The 18613-nt window shown below is 55.8% G+C and overlaps 2 protein-coding genes across 2 annotated transcripts in view; both read left to right on the plus strand.

Moving 5' to 3' along the window:
- The window catches only part of SUFU (SUFU negative regulator of hedgehog signaling), a 122859-nt gene extending 119997 nt beyond the window's left edge, over positions 1-2862 (plus strand). Inside the window, exons 11-12 of the mRNA XM_027062956.2 lie at positions 1664-1780; positions 2728-2862. Of these exons, the coding sequence (XP_026918757.1) occupies positions 1664-1771 (108 nt within the window). The 3' untranslated portion in view covers positions 1772-1780; positions 2728-2862. The remainder of the gene's footprint in view (positions 1-1663; positions 1781-2727) is intronic.
- A 502-nt stretch (positions 2863-3364) lies between these two features.
- Positions 3365-18323, plus strand: TRIM8 (tripartite motif containing 8). Its single transcript, XM_015063067.3, has 6 exons — positions 3365-4944; positions 14590-14685; positions 15038-15271; positions 16098-16129; positions 16262-16377; positions 16730-18323. The coding sequence occupies exons 1-6, from the start codon at positions 4375-4377 to the stop codon at positions 17335-17337; spliced, it is 1656 nt and encodes a 551-aa protein (XP_014918553.2). The 5' UTR covers positions 3365-4374; the 3' UTR covers positions 17338-18323.
- Positions 18324-18613: the final 290 nt, after the last annotated feature.

Below are 18613 nucleotides of genomic sequence, written 5' to 3' on the forward strand. Positions count from 1 at the left end.
TTGAGCGGCTGACTTCGGCTCAGGTCATGATCTCGCACTCCGTGAGTTCGAGCCCCGCGTCGGGCTCTGTGCTGACAGCTCGGAGCCTGGAGCCTGTTTCGGATTCTGTGTCTCCCTCTCTCTGACCCTCCCCCATTCATGCTCTGTCTCTCTCTGTCTCAAAAATAAATAAATGTTAAAAAAATAATAATTAAAAAAAAAAAAGAATTAGGACTTGGAAGCCATTTTCTCCTTGTTTGTTCATTCAGACATGCAAGCATTCATTTATTCATCCATTCAGGATAAGATTTCCCATGTGAGGGGATGCCAAGTGCTGAAGACAGAGGCTCTGTCCATAAAGGGACTACATTACCACCCCACCCCCATCAGGAATAAAGAGATGGAGGTCCTAGAGCAGAGAGGCTCCCTGGTTTTATGGAAGGATCAGTGACCCATGGGTTATACTGAATTGGATTCGAATCTCAGTTCTACCATTTAGAACGTTAATTGCTGATGACTCCAAAATCTATAATCTCAGGACAAACCTTCCCCTTGAGTCTGTCATCCCAACATTTCCACTAGGATATCTGAGCCAACTCAAATTCAACTTAGAGCTAATTATCTTCAATTCTCTTCTTCTTGGTAAATGACACGACCATCCAGCCTCTTGCTGAAGCCCAAATCCTGACAATCATTTAAAAACATTTTGGGGGTCAGTGCCTGGATGGCTCAGTCAGTTAAGTGACCTGAGTCTTGATTTTGGCTCAGGTCATGATCTCATGGTTCCTGAGTTTGAGCCCCACATGGGGCTCTGCACTGAAAGTGTGGAACCTGCTGGAGATTCTCCCTCTTTCTCTGCCCCTCCCCTGCTCACACTCTGTCTCTCTCAAAATAAATAAAAACTTAAAAAAAAAAGACAGAAGTTTGTAAGGATATACTATATACAGTGAAAAGCACATCTCGATCCCATTCTTATCCCATTTCTGGGTGGGACTCAACCCCCCAGCACGGACTCAACCCCCCCATATCTAACCCATATGTAGTCCTGTTGGCACTACTTCCAAAATATATCCCAAATCTGATGCTTCTTATAACTAGTTTCAAGTCTAAACTTCTTACCGTGACCTACCAGGCCCTGTGTGTTCTGGCTGTGACTGTCTTCTCTCTCACCACAAAGCCTCCTTTCTGCCCTGGAACATGCCTAATCTATTGCTTTCCCATTTGTTTCTCCTTCTGATTGAAGCACTCTTTCCTCAGGTTGTCAATGGCCTGACTCCTCCTGAACATTCAGGTCTTGGCTCAGATGTCGCTTTTCCAGAGAGGTCTGTGTGAGCCCCTTAAGCTCTATCACAGAAATTCTTACATATTTAGTATTTTTTGTGCATATATGTATGTATGTATATGTTTTCCAGGGAATCCCCTAAAAAATGTCCGGCACTTAAAGGCTTTTGTTAAATATTTGTTAACTGACCAATGGACCTCCAGCAGACTACTTCTAAGCCTCCGTTCCCTTATTAATAGAAGGGGGATTATAATGCCTATTTTGCTTGGTAGTTTCAAGCGTCAGAAATGTGGGGGAAAGTTAAGGACATCAGGAAACTGCCCCACAGAGAACCTTCGCAGTTCCTTGCTCAGTTCCCTCAGACCGAAGGTGCAGACTTATAAACCCTCCTTTTCCTCCCAGGTAAAAGCAGCTGTGGGTGAAAAGGCCCAGGAAGAAGCGGTCCCACTACGCAGCGGCACCATCGCCCTTTTAAGAAGCGCGGAACTCTCCTCCCACCCTAGTGTTTAATGTACCGAAGTAAGTGCTAGTCACGTGAGGCTCTGGGGGCTGCCCCGCCTTAAAGAGGCGGAGCCCCAGCTTGGAGACCAATAGTAGGAGCAGCCTCCGGAACAGCCCCAACTCCAGACAGGGAAAAGGGGAGGAGCCGGGAGCCACAGCAGCTGTAACAGCACTTCCGGACAATATGCTCCGCCTTCATCCTCCTCCCCTCTCTGTCGGTCTGGGTCTCCAGTGCCGGGTGGGCAGAACCAGCGGGTGCCGATTAAAGGCGCCGCCGTAGCGCTGCCGCTTTCTCCTCGCGTCCCCCTCCCGGTCTCCCCGCCCCCTTCCCGTGTAGCGGGACCGGCCTTGATGTAGGGACACCACCCTCCGCCTGTCTCCGCTGTAGCTCGAGAGTCCGGCTCACTGCAGCCCCCTGCCCGCCGGCATCCCCACCCTGCCGGCCGCACTCTGCTCCGAGCCCATTGTATCCCCTCGCCCCCGGCTGCAGACTCCGAGGCCAGGCCGTGGCGGGAAGATCGGGGACCCCCTGTGCGCCCCTCCAGCGGTCCCACGAGCCGGGCCCCTCCCCCGCCCGCCCTCTTTGCAACGGCGAGGTAGCGGCGAGGGCGCCCTTCCCTCGGTGCAGAGGCGGAGGGGGCCAACAGGCGGGCAGCAGGGACTCAACCCCCCCCATCCCCAGCGGCGCCCCCCCAGCGTCCCCTTCCCCGGGGAAGGAGAGCCGGAGCCCTAGAGAGCAGAGGCAGGAAAAGAACTGCCCGGCGCGCAGTTCGTTTTTATTATCGAGATTATTATTAAAAGGGGGCGGGGAGCGCAGGATGCGGGGGAGGGGGCTAGAGACGCAGCTATTTTTATTAAACAGATTATTTCTGAAATAATAATAATACGCGCAAGATGGCTGAAGGTGGCCCTGATGAGACTGTTGGGTTTTTTTTTTCCTTTTTTTTTTTTTTTTTTGATCTGAGGATAAAGCTCTGAGGCGACTGCCGCTGCGGAGACCCTGCCCGAAGTGCCCTCCCCTCAGTTGTGAAGCTTCGGGTGGACAAACGGACCCACAGACCGAGCGACTGGCGTGGGCCCGCCCCGGACGCGTCGCCTGGGCAGCAGCCGGGGGCCGCCGGCGCTCGCCTTTCTGCCGACTTCTTCCAATTCTAATCTTTTTTTATTTTTTGGAAAGGACCGGGGTGGGTGGAGCAGAGGTGGAGAGAAATCGGGACTTGGCATTTTCTCCTCTCTCTCTCCTAATTTGAGGGAGGCCGCCAGCCCTCCCCTTAAAAAAAAAAAAAAAAAATCCCACCGAGAGAGAAGAGAGAGAGAGATAGAGAAAGCCCGCTGCAGGACCCTCGAGCGAGCGCGCCCGGACCCCCGGCCACCGCGGCTGCCGCCAGGAGCCCAAGATGGCTGGGTTCTGAGGGAGGCAGCCTGGCCCGGCTGGCTCGGCCCGGCCCCGCCGCCGCAGGCTGGCTCCGACCGCAGCCCCGAGCCTTCCAGGCCGGAGCAGAGGCCGAGAAGAAAAGAAAGTGGGGGGGAGGGGGGCCGGGGTGGCGAAGGGGGAGGGCCGGGGCGGGGGGGAGGGGAGGGCCGGGAGCCGAGCCTCCTGTTCATTAGCAGTTGAGAAAAATTCCTTTCTAGTTTGATCAATCCTTGTTTTCCTCGGCAGAGCCGAGGCGCCCGCCCAGCGCGGAGACCGAGAGCGGGGTCTTTCTGCGGCGGGGGCGCCGGGCGCCGGGCCTCCGGGAAGCGCAGAAGTCGCGAAGAGGGGGTCAGGCCGGAGCACCGCCGGGGCTTCTCCCTCCCTTTCTGGTTGGCTTTTTTTTTTTTTTTTTTTTTCCACTTCTCTCCCTCCCCCTTCCGTTTCTATTTGTGAAGGGAGGAGGAAGGCAGAGGCGGGCTGGTGTCTCTGGCCGAGGACTGGAATTTCATCTGAATGACTGCCCCTGCGCGCACGCAGCGCCCCGGAGTCGGCCCGCCTGCGCCCCGCAGCCTGCACCCGCACCCGGCCGGCCAGCCGGGGGACGCCCGCGCCGCAGCCCGAGAACCGCCAGTTCGCCTCGCCCGCCCGCTCCGGATCTAGCCGCCCTCGGCGCGGCCGCTCCCGCTTCCCCGGCCTCTCGGACCCCGGACGAGGCGAGTGAGGTGCGGCGCTGACGACCTGAGAGGGAGCCCCATCGCCGCCGCCGCCGTCGTTGGAGGAACTGTGCGGCTCCCTGGCTCTGTCCGCCGCGGGGCGCGCCCCAATGTCAGCCGCGAAGCCGGGCGCAGGCCGCGGGCCGCCGCTGGCCTAGCCGCGCGGTCGGGGGGCCGGCCTCTTATATGGAATTTGGACCCCGGCGCTCCCCTCCAGGGCTGGTGCCCCGGCCGCGGCCCTGGCGCAGTCCGCCGCCTCCCGCTAGGCGCTCGCGAGGAGGAGGAGACGCAGCCGGCTGCGCGCGCGGCGGGACGACCGAGGCTCCCTCTGGGGGGCAGACGCGCGGAGGGCGCTGGTGACTGAGCGACTGTCGGGGCTTCCTGGGGCCGGAGCTCGGGGCTCGGTGGGCCTGCAGCTGCACCGGACGGCCCCCCAGAGTTGGGCAGTTAGGGAGGCCTGCCCGGGCCCCCTGCCCGCAGCAGCCATGGCGGAGAATTGGAAGAACTGCTTCGAGGAGGAGCTCATCTGCCCCATCTGCCTGCATGTCTTCGTGGAGCCGGTGCAATTGCCGTGCAAACACAACTTCTGTCGGGGCTGCATTGGCGAGGCGTGGGCCAAGGACAGCGGCCTGGTGCGCTGCCCGGAGTGCAACCAGGCCTACAACCAGAAGCCGGGCCTGGAGAAGAACCTGAAGCTCACCAACATCGTAGAGAAGTTCAACGCCCTGCACGTGGAGAAGCCGCCGGCGGCGCTGCACTGCGTGTTTTGCCGCCGCGGCCCCCCGCTGCCCGCGCAGAAGGTCTGCCTGCGCTGCGAGGCGCCCTGCTGCCAGTCCCACGTGCAGACGCACCTGCAGCAGCCCTCCACCGCCCGCGGGCACCTCCTGGTGGAGGCGGACGACGTGCGGGCTTGGAGCTGCCCCCAGCACAACGCCTACCGCCTCTACCACTGCGAGGCCGAGCAGGTGGCCGTGTGCCAGTACTGCTGCTACTACAGCGGTGCGCATCAGGGACACTCGGTGTGCGACGTGGAGATCCGGAGGAATGAGATCCGGGCAAGTACCCTACACACACACACACACACACACACACACTCCCTACCTCCTCGGGACCACCCTTCCAGACAGGCTAACTCTTGTGACATCAGGCCAGAGACGCCCTTCCAAACTCTTATGCCCTGAAAGTTTGGGGGCAAGGTCCTGGGAAGAAAGGTCTCCCACTACTTGATACATTTCTGCACCTGTGCACATAGAGTCCATCTTTTGAGTCATTTATAGAATTGAGGTGAGGGGTAGAGTTTGGGTGTTGCTTTTCTGTTCTGCGCACGGCTCCCTCCCCCAGCCTTGTTTCTGTGGGCCCTATGGGAAGTCACCAAGGCAGTGACCCAGGTCCTGCTTCTCCAGCTGCTGTTTATGTAATGAGTGTCCTGGTGCCGCTGCTGTGGCTGACATGATCCATGATGCTGGCATACCAATGAGGAAGTAAACAAAAGCAGCCATGTTAGTTTCAAGCCCTATTGGAAACACACTGGGGGCGGGGGGGGGGGGGTGGGGGGTGGGGGGGGTGGGGGGGGTGGGGTGGAGGGGAGCTTCCGGAGGGAGAACAGAACTCTGGTATCTATCTGGACAAGGCCTGGACAGCCAGCGGCATCACTGAACAGTCTCAGCCATTCTGATTATTCCCAATTGCCCACTCTTCATTTGTGAGAATCACTGCTCTCTGTGTGCCTGTGTATATTGCATGCGTCTGCATGAACAAACCTTAAAGTATGTGTCTTCATCACTGTGAACCCGTTTCTCCCAGCCCAGCCCTCTATCACAGCCCTCCCACATTTGGGGAGGGGAAGTGGAAGACGGAAAAAGAATCCTGTGGGTTTAAGGTTGAGCTGCCTTGCAATCTGGTTTCAGGCAGCTGGCTCCCCTGGGCTGCCGGCTGGGTGATTACAGAACCGCATCCCCTCCCATTGTATACACCCGGCAGCAGCGGCCAATGTCAAAACCGCCTTCTCCCTCAGGCCTCTGGTCCTGGCTTTGGAGCTGGACTGAGGCAATACTTCCGTCCCCTTCCGTGGAGGGGGGCTCCTCCTAGGTCCCTCCCTGGTCCCCTGGCTTTCAGCATTGAGTCATACCAGAAGGAAGGGGTTGGCCTGAGCCATCTCAGAAGCCCCAGCTTGGAGCCCGGGTGTGATATCATGGGGGTGAGGTTGGGCTTTGGTTGCACTGGGAGTGTTTAATGGGTGGGGGCCCTGGAGGCTAGTTGAGGCCAGTGGGGAGCTTGGGTATGAGGAAGCTCTGAGCCTGGACGGTTGTGGATGGGGGCTGTTTCCTGTGGGGGGGAACCAGTCAGAATGAGTCACTGTTTAGCAATTAAAAAACATACACTTACAACTAACAAAAGGCAGGAGGGCCACCACAAGCTGAGGGCAGGGATAACAAATAAAATTTGCTGTATAATTAGTTTCCAATCGGATGGGCTAACTCTGGGTTTTGTACAGGACAGGACCTATGGTTTCTTAAAGGAAGCATAGGGGATAGAGAGAGGAGCCATTCTCTTCCTTTCCCTGGAGTTGAGAATCAGAGGCCTAGGGAAAGCAGTGAACCCCTAGTGCCCACCTGCAACTCCGGGAGGCAGAGCCCAGACTTTTCTCAGTATGGGGAAGCTGCTGCTATTAATAAAGATGGAAAGACTGGGGGAGGAAGGGAAAAGCGCAGAGGCAGGAGAAAGGAGCGCTGTCCAGTTCTCCTCTGTCCTGGGTTTGGCAGTGGAAAGTGACGGGAAGGGAAAAGACCGAGATGTGGCTGAAAGGAACCAAGGAGGGGGCAGCAGCCAGGATGATGAGTGAATTTGTGCCTGCACCCACGCTTTTGCTCTTAACTGTGTCTGAGTGCTAGGGGTGCTTTTCATTTGGGTGGGGAGAAAACATAATTGTGCCTGATTCGGTAGTAGGAGGGTATCTTTAGATGTGTGTCTATGTTTGCAAGTGCCTCTGAGACTGCTTGCTTTGCCCTTAAATGCACCTGTCTCCCGTCTGTATAATTGGTGGGGAATTGGTGGGGGAAGGGGTTGCCCAGGCATGCAGAGTATACTCTGGGGTTCCCACCACCAGGTCCACGATCCTGGCTCGTGGAAGGAACTGGTTGGGAAGGAAGTGCTGAACTTTGTCAGCCCCTATGAGCATGCCTGTGTGTGTGTGTGTGTGTGTGTGTGTGTGTGTGTGTGTTCATTCCTGTTCCTGATGTGGACAGGCGCACAAGTAGGGGAGTTGCATCAGGGCCAGATGTGCAGTTCTGTGCACCCAGCATCTGTGTACCCAGCAACCTGAGTCTTATTCCCCTCCGGGTGCCCCCACCCCAGGCCCTCTGGATTCTCTCTGGTGACTCAGGGCACTGGAGTTGGAAACCCTTCAACAGGCCAGCACTCCTCAGTCTGAGTTGGACTTACTGAATGTGGAGAAAGGGGCCTCACCCTCAGGAGAGGGGAAGAGCCATAGGGAATCTGAATGGAAGAACCCATCACACTGTCCTTCCTCCAGCCAGGGAGAAGGGCCTTTTCCTGGGCCTCTTTTCCCTTGCCTGAGGGCCTCTGATGCCGTGGATACGGATGAGAGCAACAGAATTCTCAGGGATATAGGAGCAGATACATGGAGACTTGGCACATGCCTTAAAATACGGCTCTGCTTCTTGTGTTTCCTCTTATGTCTTCTGTGGGGTAGGGGTGGGAGGTGCTGCTAAAACGTCCTATCGGTTAGAAGTAGGAAACTCTGATCAACCTCTCCTTGGTGGCTCTAGTCACATACTCACAAGCACCCACATGTGCAAAGGCCAGTAGTCTAGAGCAGGAGCCCAGCAGGGAGGCAAGCAGGGCTTCTCTCCAGCCTAGGGCACTAGCAGGGGAGTCAGGCCAACTCTGTTACCCCACTCTGCCCTTGCAAAGCATTGTGTAGACCACATTGCCCTGAAGCCTGGAGGCCCATTGGGTTGGCCCCAGAGACCACTCTATGGGACATGCCCAGACCCCAAATATATTCTCCCTTGGGGCTATGAGAGGATAATGGCCCAAAATGGGGATATCCAGGTGGGCCGGAGTCTGGCAGCCCTAGGTAGTCAAAGCCTCTTCCAGCCCCCAGGTTTAGCGGTTCATCTAAGCAACAGGGAACTGGTGTAAGCCGGGAGTATCCCTATCTCATGACCTCCTTCAACAAGAAAAGAAGACCTAGTTATATGTATGAGGGACTATGCAGGGTGTGTGTGTGTATGTGTGTGTGTGTGTGTGTGTGTGTGTGTTCAGGTCATAGTAGTGCCCCCGTGTCATTCCTAGGCCCCCAGATCAAGACTGGAAATGTTGCCAGAACCCTTTTCCTTACATGTCTCATAGGTTTAATGTTGAGAGATGTTCCCTGGGGTGGGGGGGGGGGTGGGTGCGGGGAGAGGATCCCACTGCTCAGGGCCAACTTGGGGTTTGTAGCTGCCAGAGGCGAGGTGCTGCTTTCACTGCCCCCATTGCCCCTGGCTGGAGGGCTTGCACTGGGACCCTGGTGGGGACCCTAGGTCTCCGCCCCATGTGTCCGTCTCTAGGTGGGCTGTGGGGGTGGGGGCTGCCCTGGCCCAGCTGACTCGGGCAGCACAGACCCCACTGCTCCCTCCTCCCCAGACCAGACTCCTGACCTCTCAGGTGGGGAGGCAGCTGACCTGTGTAAGGTGAAGGGCAATGTAGCTGCCCCTTCCTTGATCATCCTGAGTCTGCAGGGAAGGTGGATCTGGTTCGGCCTTCCTCCCTGGGCCCCAGGCAGAGAGGAGTCTGAGGCAGAGGCCCAGCCCCCACCGCCACCGCCACCCCAGGATCCTGCTGACACAGCCAGGCGCCTGTCATGCACGCCCTATTGATTACTCTGCCTCCTGCAGCTCTGGATGGCCGTGCGTCCATGTCTGTCTGCAGGTGTGCGCGCACGCGTGTAACCGGAGTGTCTGGTTGTGCATCTCCCATGTGACCGATTTTCTTGTATCTCCTGTGTATATCTCTGAGAAGGTACAGCGTGAGTGACCGACTTAATTGTGTAGCTGTCCTGCGTGTGGCTGTGGGGTCCGGAAGGCGTGCAAGCGCGCATCTGTGAGAGACGAGGTTGACTGCATGGCCCGCTTGCTGTATACCTGTGATTGGAAGTTGAGGGTGTATTGCGTGACTGTCAGCACCATGTTGCTAGCATGTGGCTGCCTGCTCGGACTCTGAGACTTGTGCGACTTTCTCAACTGGTGGGGGTGTTGGGGAGGGGAAGAAAAGATGGAATTCACCTTCGGGCGAGCTTGTTGCCTGTGGCCGGTATTGGAGGCAGAGGTCCAGGTGGCTCCTGCGATGCTGTGTTGGGGGCAGTGTGGGTGGGCCTAGGTAGAAGGTGAGCCCGGCTTGGGCCCCTGCCCTGGACCAAGCAGGCAGGCCTGGCTGGCCTCCTCCCTGCTCTGGGAAAGCCTTCCTTCCCGGCCGGCCTGGTATTCAAACCCAGACAAAGGGGGGCTTTCTCTCTCGCCTCTTTGTTCTGCTGCCCCAGAGCGCTGCTCTCTGCATGGCAAAAGCTAATTCCACTCTGCAGCTGGGAAACCTTCTCTGGGGTCTGCCGGGGCTTGTTTCAGAGAGCCTGCTTCTCTCCTTGCCTTGGCTTCTGCCCTCCAGCCTCTTCCCTCTGCGTCTGTGGTTGCCTCTGCCTGGAGGTCCGCATGGTAGCCCAAGGTAAGGGCCGAGGCCTGGAAACTGCCCTGTGACAGGGGAGAATGCTGTGGCCCAGGGAGAGAGGAGGCCAGCATGCTCCTGGGACGAGGGCTATAGGGAGAGTGGGGGGCAGGTTTGGAAGCTGGGGAGGGGGTCAGGATGGGGTAGCTCTGAGCAGGGGCTGCAGCCAGAGCTAGAGCTGAAATGGCAGCTCTCTGGGCAGGGGTGTGAGCAGAGAGAGGTGCTCAGCAGCCCAGCCCCCTCTTCTTGCCCCCCATGACTCTCCCCCCCACCACCACCACAGGGGCTGCTGGATCCAGCACTGGCCCTGTCTGAAAATCTCAGACAGGGGTTGCCTCTGGCCCAACCCCTGGGGCCCTGTTCCCTCCTGACCTTGCTTCTCTTCAAGGTTGACTTGAGGGTTTTAGTATTATTATTTATTAACTTTTATGCAGCCCAGAGTCCCCATGGCCTCACCCGTCTGCCCAGTCCAGTCTGGCATCAACAATGCCAGCTGGGCCTGACCAGTCAGACTCCAGAGGGATGTGAGGCTTTCCTGGGGCCGGAATGTAAGGAGCTAGGAGTGCCCCTCTCTCGGAGGGAGCAGCTCCAGGCGGAGTCTAGAACATTGGGCGACAGGTAGGAGGAGCAGGATGTCCTGGGGCCTGTTCTTCATACCTGTCATGTATGATGGAATGGGAATGGAGTGCCCCCATGTGTTCTTGATGTTTTTGCCCTCACGGGACCAGGAGGAGACCACAAAAGGCCTTATTTAGGTTCTAAGGGACAAGCGCCGCTGAGTGGAGTTGGGCCTCATATCGCCCCTCCTCCTTCCTGCTGAAGGCCTGGTCCCTCCAGCGCTGCTAGTCTAGACCAGGGTTCCCCACTCCGCTCTGCTCCTGCACTGCACTCTTGAGGTGTGCCACAGTCCAGGTGACTCACTGTGCTCTGGGAGGGGTTTGTAAAGAGCCCTCGTATCCTTACCCCCTGCACTGAGAGCCCCTGCTCTGAATCAAGCAGGAAAATCTGGTCCTATCTCTCAGCTTTGGGTTTTTCCCAGATGGGAAATGGGGCCTCAGCTCTCAGCGATTCCTCGGACATTGGGATGGAAAGAGGCTGCTGGTAGCGGGGAAGGGTATAGGCCCTGCTTCCTCTGCCCCCGTCTTCCAGCTTCTCAGCAGCCTGATTCAGTCATTTGGTGGAATTGAGGTGAGGGGTAATGAAGAGGCAACAAGTGAATATTCCTGTCCCTTCCCCCAGTTTCCCGGTGCCTGAGGTAATAGTGATTCCCCCCAACCCTCTGGCTCCCTCAGGTTTTGTCTGTGGCAGGATTAAGATCATCTGGCCCCAAGAGAGGGCCATCCCTGCAAGGGTGAGCTGGCCAGCCTGGGTCCCTGGGCCCTCCTCCCAGCCCTCTGTGATGACTGGCAACTCTTGGCCAGTTTCCTTCCCATTCCTACCCCCTCCCCTACCTACCCCTGCAGCAGAGACAGGAGCTCCATGTCCTCTGAGATGGGGGAGGGGGAGTGAAACCCAGCCACCTGCTAGAGAGTGTGGCCCCTGCCTTTGCTAGGCCTAGATTGGGCTCCCACCCCAGAGGGCTCTGGGCAGGCAATGTCCCAGAGTAGAAGTACTGCCAGGAAAGGCTCTGAGAAAGGTCTGGAAGAAGGCCGGGGCTGAGCTCCACCCCTAGAACTGGACAGGAGGTGCCTCCTTTGGCTTTTCCCTGAGGAGTCAGCCATGAATTCCTTGAAGGGTTCCAGAGGGGCGGGAGAGGGGACTCCCACTGCTCCAAAGGATGGGAGTGGAACAGCCCCATTCCAGTCCTCTGAGGGAAATTGGGCTGGGAAGCTAACCTTGGTGCTGCCTCCTTCCCGTCTCTCATCTGGGACTTAGCCCCAGGTGTGCCCCTAATCTGATACTGATGGGTTTGGTCATGAGAATTAGCTAGGTGGGGAGACCACAGTGCGCAGATGTATGGGATGGAGTCAGGGGTGGGGGGCTTCCCAATATCCTGAGCATTGGGAAGGCAGGAATGGCCCGCTGTCTGAGACACATCTGGAGAGAGGGGCCCTGTCCTCTCAGTGTGGGTACAAGGCATCCAGAAGGCAAAAATTTGAGGGCCAGTTGTTACAAGGGAGGTAAAAAGCCCTACTGTTCCTGAAGGGGTGTCCTGGCCACCTTGCCTTTATGGCAGGCCTCCCTTAAGTGTCTGGGCCTTCAGGAGGCCCAGTCTTCACCTGTAGGGGGCCGGAGGCAAGTATACATGTAGCTCTGTGCAGCACTGTGCATGAGGTGGTGCCAGGGCCCAAGTGGCGATGCGTGCTTGTGTGTGTTCTGGGAACTTCTACCAGGGGCTGCTACCCTCTTGCTCTAGCTGTGGGCAGTCTCACTGGCAGGGAGGATGCATGACTGCCTCTTTCCTCCCCCGCCACTCAGCTGTGTCTCCTTACAGGCTCTGACTCTCAGGCTGGCAGCGACCCTTGTGCATGTTGGGCTGGTGTGGGGACCTGCTGGAAGGGCAAAGTGCCTGGGACAGGGCAAGGTCTCCTGGGGCTGGTTCTTACAGGTCCTGTCCTAGGTCATTGGTCAAGTTGATGGGGCAGGCAGTACCCCAGGCTTCTCCAGCTTAGAATCCGGCTTCATACCCCCCATCTCCTCCTGTCCCCAGGTTTTTGTTTCTGCGGCAGCCAGCAACTCGCAGCGAGGTTGCTGAACTCTCTTGCAGGCCTTGGTTTCCCCAAATGTAAAATGGGTCAGAAGAGTGAGGAAGGGATTAGTGGTTGTGTCTGGGGAGCCAGCTGGGTGTGGGTGGGAATGGGGGTTTTAGGTCAAACTTGAGGGTCACTCTGAGGCCCCCGCAGAGGAAGAAAAAGAACAATTCCTTGTTGAGTGGACACTTACTGTGAGCTAGGTTCTGTGTAACCTGCTTTGCAAACCTTATTTTTGTGGGCAAAACCGTGCCTTTATTCAGTCAACATGCTATACATCTGTCGAGTGCTGGGGTCTCTGTGTCGCCTGGCTGAGAAGGGAGGTAGAAAAAGACCACAGCAAACCCTATTTTCAGCAGGCTCAGAGCTTTGCAGGGAAATCAGACCAACTTTGAGAGGCAGGCTACAGAATAATGTCCTGGGGCGCCTGGGTGGCTCAGTTCGTTGAGCATCAGACTCTGGATTTTGGCTCAGGTCATGATCCTAGGGTTGTGGATCAAGCCCCGCCTCAGGCTCTGTACTATGTGTGGAGCCTGTGTACGATTCTCTCTCCCTCGGCCCCTCTCCCCCGCTCGTACTTTCCCTCTCGCTAAAATAAAATGAATAAATAAGTAAATGATTTTTAAAAATGAATAGTGCTGTCCTATAGGTCTTTCTGTGATGATGGTAATGTTTTGTATTTGTGGTGTCCAGAACATTAGCCATTGGTGACATACAGTTATTGAGCACTCAAACTGAGGCTGGTACAACTAAAACTGATGTTTAATTTATTTGAATTTATTTAAATTTAAATAGCCACATGTGACTAGCTGCTACCATACTGGACAGTACACCTGCAGAGGGAAGGCACGCTGTGACAGCCCCACTGCATGGCAAGGATAGGGAGTGACCTGTGCAAACTTCGAACAGGGACCATGGAAAGTTTCCTAGGGAGTGGGCCTTAAGTTGGGCCTTGAAGGACGGACAGAGGGAGGAAGGGGGCACTGGTGGGCTGTAGAAAAACGTCAGCAGAGGGGCGCCTGGGTGGCTCAGTCGGTTAAGTGGCCGACTTCGGCTCAGGTCATGATCTCGCGGTCCGTGGGTTCGAGCCCCGCGTCGGGCTCTGTGCTGACAGCTCAGAGCCTGGAGCCCGTTTAAGATTCTGTGTCTCCCTGTTTCTCTGACCCTCCCCTGTTCATGCTCTCTCTCTGTCTCAAAAATAAATAAAAATGTTAAAAAAAAAAAAAAAAGAAAAACGTCAGCAGAGTGCAGGGAGTTCAAGTGTGCACAGAGCATTGGAGAAAGGATACCAGCCCACCTGGCTGGGGGGGGGGGGGGTGTCAAGTTGTAAGAGAGCCGTCATTGCCAAAATATTGGAAGGAGGGAGTCATTGAGGTTCTTGAGCAGGAAGAGACCGTGTTCGAAGAAGCATGTCTGGTAAGGGAGGATGACAGGATGGATGGAACAGGCTGGATGGACAGGGCCGGGAGGAGAGGATTGTGGAGACAGGAGATCAAGGGCTGAGAATAGCAGCTTCATCCAGCACCTTCCAGTAGACTGGCCTCAGGTTCTTAAGCAAGCCACAGAGTCTCCCTTCCACTTGGGTCCAAATGAGAGGCTGAGGCTCTCATTTGGAGGCTCATTTGAGGCTTTAGCAAGGACTTCAGAGGCCTAACCCTCAGCGTCAAGAAAAAGCTGCCCTTGATGCCCTTAAGTGCAAGTAAGGCAAGTGTAGGGTGATATCTCTGGACTAGGCCAGCGGGCCTGGATGACCTCGGAAGGTTGTTTGTCCCTCTGCAACCTAGGGTACTCATCTCTAAGATGGGGCTCCCCAGAGAAGCGGCATAACTTGTACAAGAACAGACCCTACTGCTAAATCACCTAGGTTTGTATCCTAGCTGTGTGACTTTGGACAGATTACTTAATCTTTCTGGTTTCCTCTTCTCTGAAATGAAGATAATGGTAGTGCTTAACTCACAGCATTACTGGGATGATTAGATAAGTGTATAGGAAAAGCACTCAGAACAGGCTGGCTGGACCCTGCCCTCAGAAAGCTCGTGGTTTAGATACGTGTGGGAAGCTATTCCAGGCTTTCAGTTCTTGGGAACAGGCTTCCCAGACAGCTGTCACCAGGCCCCTGGGATTGCATGGGGGGCCAGAAAGGGTTGGATGGCAGAAATTTAGGTCATCTGAGTCCAAGAATCTATAGGATGAGTCTGTTCTGTAGCAGGAAGGATGGTGCTCACCCATCCCTGGTAAGGGATAGAGCCGCAGCCTCCTCTGACACCCCTTCCCCACCTGTCCCTGCAGAAGATGCTGATGAAGCAGCAGGACCGTCTGGAGGAGCGAGAGCAGGACATTGAGGACCAGCTGTACAAACTCGAGTCCGACAAGCGCCTAGTGGAGGTAGCTAAGCCCAAGCCCGTGGTATGGGGTGGGCCGGCTTGGGTGCAGGGCCTTGGGCTGGCTCCCTGTTGGGGCTAGGATCTGTTGTGTGGTCGACGCTGTGCCAGAATCCCTTGGTCAGTTATTCAATGAACTGTCGATTGCTGAGCCCCCACTGACGTCAGGGGTAGCCGGCCCAGAGCCCTATGCTACCAGCAGGGAATTAGCAGGTTCAGACCTCGCCGTGGGGAGCCGTGGGCAGCCTGGGGATTCAGGGTCCCAGACTCCACCGCCCAGGATGCAAGACAGGCAGAAGCGCAGCCCGAGGTCCCTGGCACTCACTGTCCGCCCACTCCCGCCCCCGCGCCCGCAGGAGAAGGTGAGCCAGCTGAAGGAAGAGGTGCGGCTGCAGTATGAAAAGCTACACCAGCTGCTGGACGAGGACCTGCGGCAGACGGTGGAGGTCCTGGACAAGGCCCAGGCCAAGTTCTGCAGCGAGAACGCAGCGCAGGCGCTGCACCTCGGGGAGCGCATGCAGGAGGCCAAGAAGCTGCTGGGCTCCCTGCAGCTGCTCTTCGACAAGACAGAAGACGTCAGCTTCATGAAGGTGGGCTGGGACCGGGACCAGCCGGTGGGATCCGGGTCATTCCTCAGTCGGAGTCTGCCGTTCTTTGCTCCCAACCAGTTTCCCCCGCCAGTATGCTCCCAGGGCTCTGGAGCCAGCCTGCATGGACTCAGAACCCTCCTCCTCTGCCCTTTCTAGCTTCGTGAGCTTGGGGGCGAGTCATATATGTTCCCTATGCCTAAATTCCTTCACCTATAAAATGGGGTTGATGATACAGATCTATAATCCTTTATCCACAATTCCAAATTTTAAAAATCTCTGAAAACTAATAGGAAAAATTCTGACAACTCATTTAACAGAAAAAAAATTGATCTGAGCTCATGTTGGCAATTAATGGTCTTTATTTATCTTGCTTGACACAAGTATTCAAACATTTTGCTGCAGAAACATTGATGTATTGGATGATGGTGTCCTACTGGGGATAATACGTAACGTATAGAACAGGCACCATATTTTTCCTCCTACAATCCAACAGTTTCCAAATTCCAAAACACATCTGGCCCCATGAATTTCAGATAAAAGACTGAGTGCCTGTAACACCTTGCTACCGTAGTTGTGTAGATAAAATGATGGATGTATAGAAAGCACTTAACGGTGTTTGTCACATAGTAAGTGCTCAATAAACATTAGCTATTCTTAACTTCTGGAAATGGAGGACTGCCCACCCCGCCCCCCCCCCCCCCCCATCGGCCCTTACCATACTTTGGGGGAATCAGACAATCAGCCCTGTCTGGGGGGAGGGAGCATGGGGCAACTCTGCTTTCTCATGTTGCCTTTCCCACTGACTAACCCTTTTCTCTCCCCCTAGAATACCAAGTCTGTGAAAATCCTAATGGACAGGTGAGCAGATGGCCACCAGCCCCCAGGGAACACATCTGGGGGAGGGCAGGGAGGGCCAGGCCCACGGGGGGAGGTAGGGCAGGCTCACCGGTGATACCTCCTCACAGCAGATGCCCCGTCCACTGCCCCCAGGACCCAGACCTGCACGGGCAGCAGCCTTTCTCCCCCTAAGATCGGCCACCTGAACTCCAAGCTCTTCCTGAATGAGGTGGCCAAGAAGGAGAAGCAGCTGCGCAAGATGCTAGAAGGTGAGGGTGGTATCCTCAATGGAAAGGAGAGAGCCCTTTGGGCAGGGGTAAATGCCAGAGCCTTCTCTCTGAGAGGCAGCATGGCCTAGTCAGATAGTCTTTTCTTCATATCCTGGCTTTGCCCCTTCTAGCTATTGGACCTTGGGAAAAGCCACATGCCTTCCCTAAACTTCAGTTCCTTCAGCCATAAAATGGGAATAATAATAGTACCTACCTGCTAATGGAGTAGTCATCATTGACCAAGATGGTGCATGATGTAACGAGCTTGGTCCTATAGACAGAAAGTGGGGAAAGGAGACCTGGGTTGCTTGGGATGGGAGCTTTGGCGACTTTTGCCCCAAACTCTCCACAGGCCCCTTCAGCACACCGGTGCCCTTCCTGCAGAGCGTCCCCCTGTACCCTTGTGGCGTGAGCAGCTCTGGGGCGGAAAAGCGCAAGCACTCAACGGCCTTCCCTGAGGCCAGTTTCCTAGAGACGTCGTCAGGCCCTGTGGGCAGCCAATATGGGGCAGCAGGCACAGCCAGCGGCGAGGGCCAGTCAGGGCAGCCCCTGGGGCCCTGCAGCTCCACGCAGCACTTGGTGGCCCTGCCGGGCGGCGCCCAACCAGTGCATTCAAGTCCTGTGTTCCCCCCATCACAGTATCCCAATGGCTCTGCCACCCAGCAGCCCATGCTCCCCCAGTATGGCGGCCGCAAGATTCTCGTCTGTTCTGTGGACAACTGTTACTGTTCTTCCGTGGCCAACCATGGTGGCCACCAGCCCTACCCCCGCTCCGGCCACTTTCCCTGGACAGTGCCCTCACAGGAGTACTCACACCCGCTCCCGCCCACACCCTCCGTCCCCCAGTCCCTTCCTGGCCTGGCGGTCAGAGACTGGCTCGACGCCTCCCAGCAGCCTGGCCACCAGGATTTCTACAGGGTGTATGGGCAGCCGTCCACCAAACACTACGTGACGAGCTAACGCCACGCAGGCAGTGGGGAGCTGGGGAATCTTCCCCCCTAGCCCCCAGTGGCTCGGGAATTATGCATCCAGAGACCTGCCCTTCTACCTTCCTATCTTCCCTCCCTTCCTCCTTCATCCCTCCCCCCCCAAGTCTTTTCCTTTTGGATTTTGTTTTGTTTTGGGCTTTGTTTTTGATTTTTTTTTTTTTTTTTTTAATGAATCTCCTGGACGCGGAGGTGACAGTGAGAGCTGGCCTGGGCTGGGCTGCAGGTAGCCCTGGAGTTGGGAAAGCATCTACTTCAAGGCATGGAGCTCTCTCTCTCTCTGTCTCTCCTTTTTTCTTCCACTCCTTCCCCTTCCCACCCCCTTGGCTGGTAGGAGCCTCAGCTTCCCCTAAAGCCTTGGGGGATCCCACCCTCTTCACCCAGCCTGGGGAGGATGGACCAGTGCCCACTGGCCTGTTGCTCGTCTTGTTTTTCTTTTGGGCAGTTTGATCACTGACTGAGTAAGGAATGACCTGTAGATTGTGGGGCTTTTTTTCTTTTTTTTTAATTTTTTTAAAACCAAGAATGATTTCTCCTGCTTCCTTCTTCTCAACATCCTCCCAGATGGAGTTCAAAGGCCACTTCTCAAGCAGCTTTTGGCACCTTCAGCCTCAGAGTGGAATCTTAAAGACAGGAACCCCATGTCCAGGAAAGGGGAAAAGGAACTTTGCCAATGATAGTGACCACAGCAAAAGCAAATAATAATAATATTAATAATAATAAAGAGAAATAAAAGAAATAATAAAATAAAAAAACCATAGCACAGCCCTTGTTGAGGTCAGTGGGGGAGGAGGGGCTGCCCCGAGTTGGGTCCTTGCCTGGATTTTGACACAGCAACTTCCTGTAGTGAGCACTTTGTATGAATCGTGGACTTCCTGTTCTCAAGACGCAGGTATTTATTCTGTAATCTATCTAGAGCACACACCGAAATCCAACCTTCTAATAAACATAATGGCGCAGTCCCGCTCCCTGCCTCGCCTCTTACCCCGCCCACTCCCCCAGGCCTGGAGTTTTTAGGTGTTGGTCCAAGAAAGGGCACTGAGGGAAGGAAGCCCCTGCCTTCCTTGCCTTGATTCTGTGCTCGGCCTAGTCTGTTCCAGGCCTATGAATGTCAATTTGTCAGGCACTAAGTACGTCAACTCTCAGCCTTGGGTTCATTTGACAAATATTTGCTGAGTGAGGGCCTCCCAGGCCCAGCCCCCTGCTGCATAGGCCCTGGCATCTCTTTGAGGTTCTGCCAGCATGTTCTT

This window comes from Acinonyx jubatus, chromosome D2 (assembly GCF_027475565.1).
Source record: "Acinonyx jubatus isolate Ajub_Pintada_27869175 chromosome D2, VMU_Ajub_asm_v1.0, whole genome shotgun sequence".
Lineage (NCBI taxonomy): Eukaryota > Metazoa > Chordata > Mammalia > Carnivora > Felidae > Acinonyx > Acinonyx jubatus.

Coding starts and splice junctions, on each gene's coding strand:
- TRIM8 (XM_015063067.3), top strand. CDS start 4,375: ATGGCGGAGAATTGGAAGAACTGCTTCGAGGAGGAGCTCATCTGCCCC. Junction 15,272..16,097: donor AAGACGTCAGCTTCATGAAG/GTGGGCTGGGAC, acceptor CTCTCCCCCTAG/AATACCAAGTCTGTGAAAAT. Junction 16,130..16,261: donor GTGAAAATCCTAATGGACAG/GTGAGCAGATGG, acceptor CACTGCCCCCAG/GACCCAGACCTGCACGGGCA.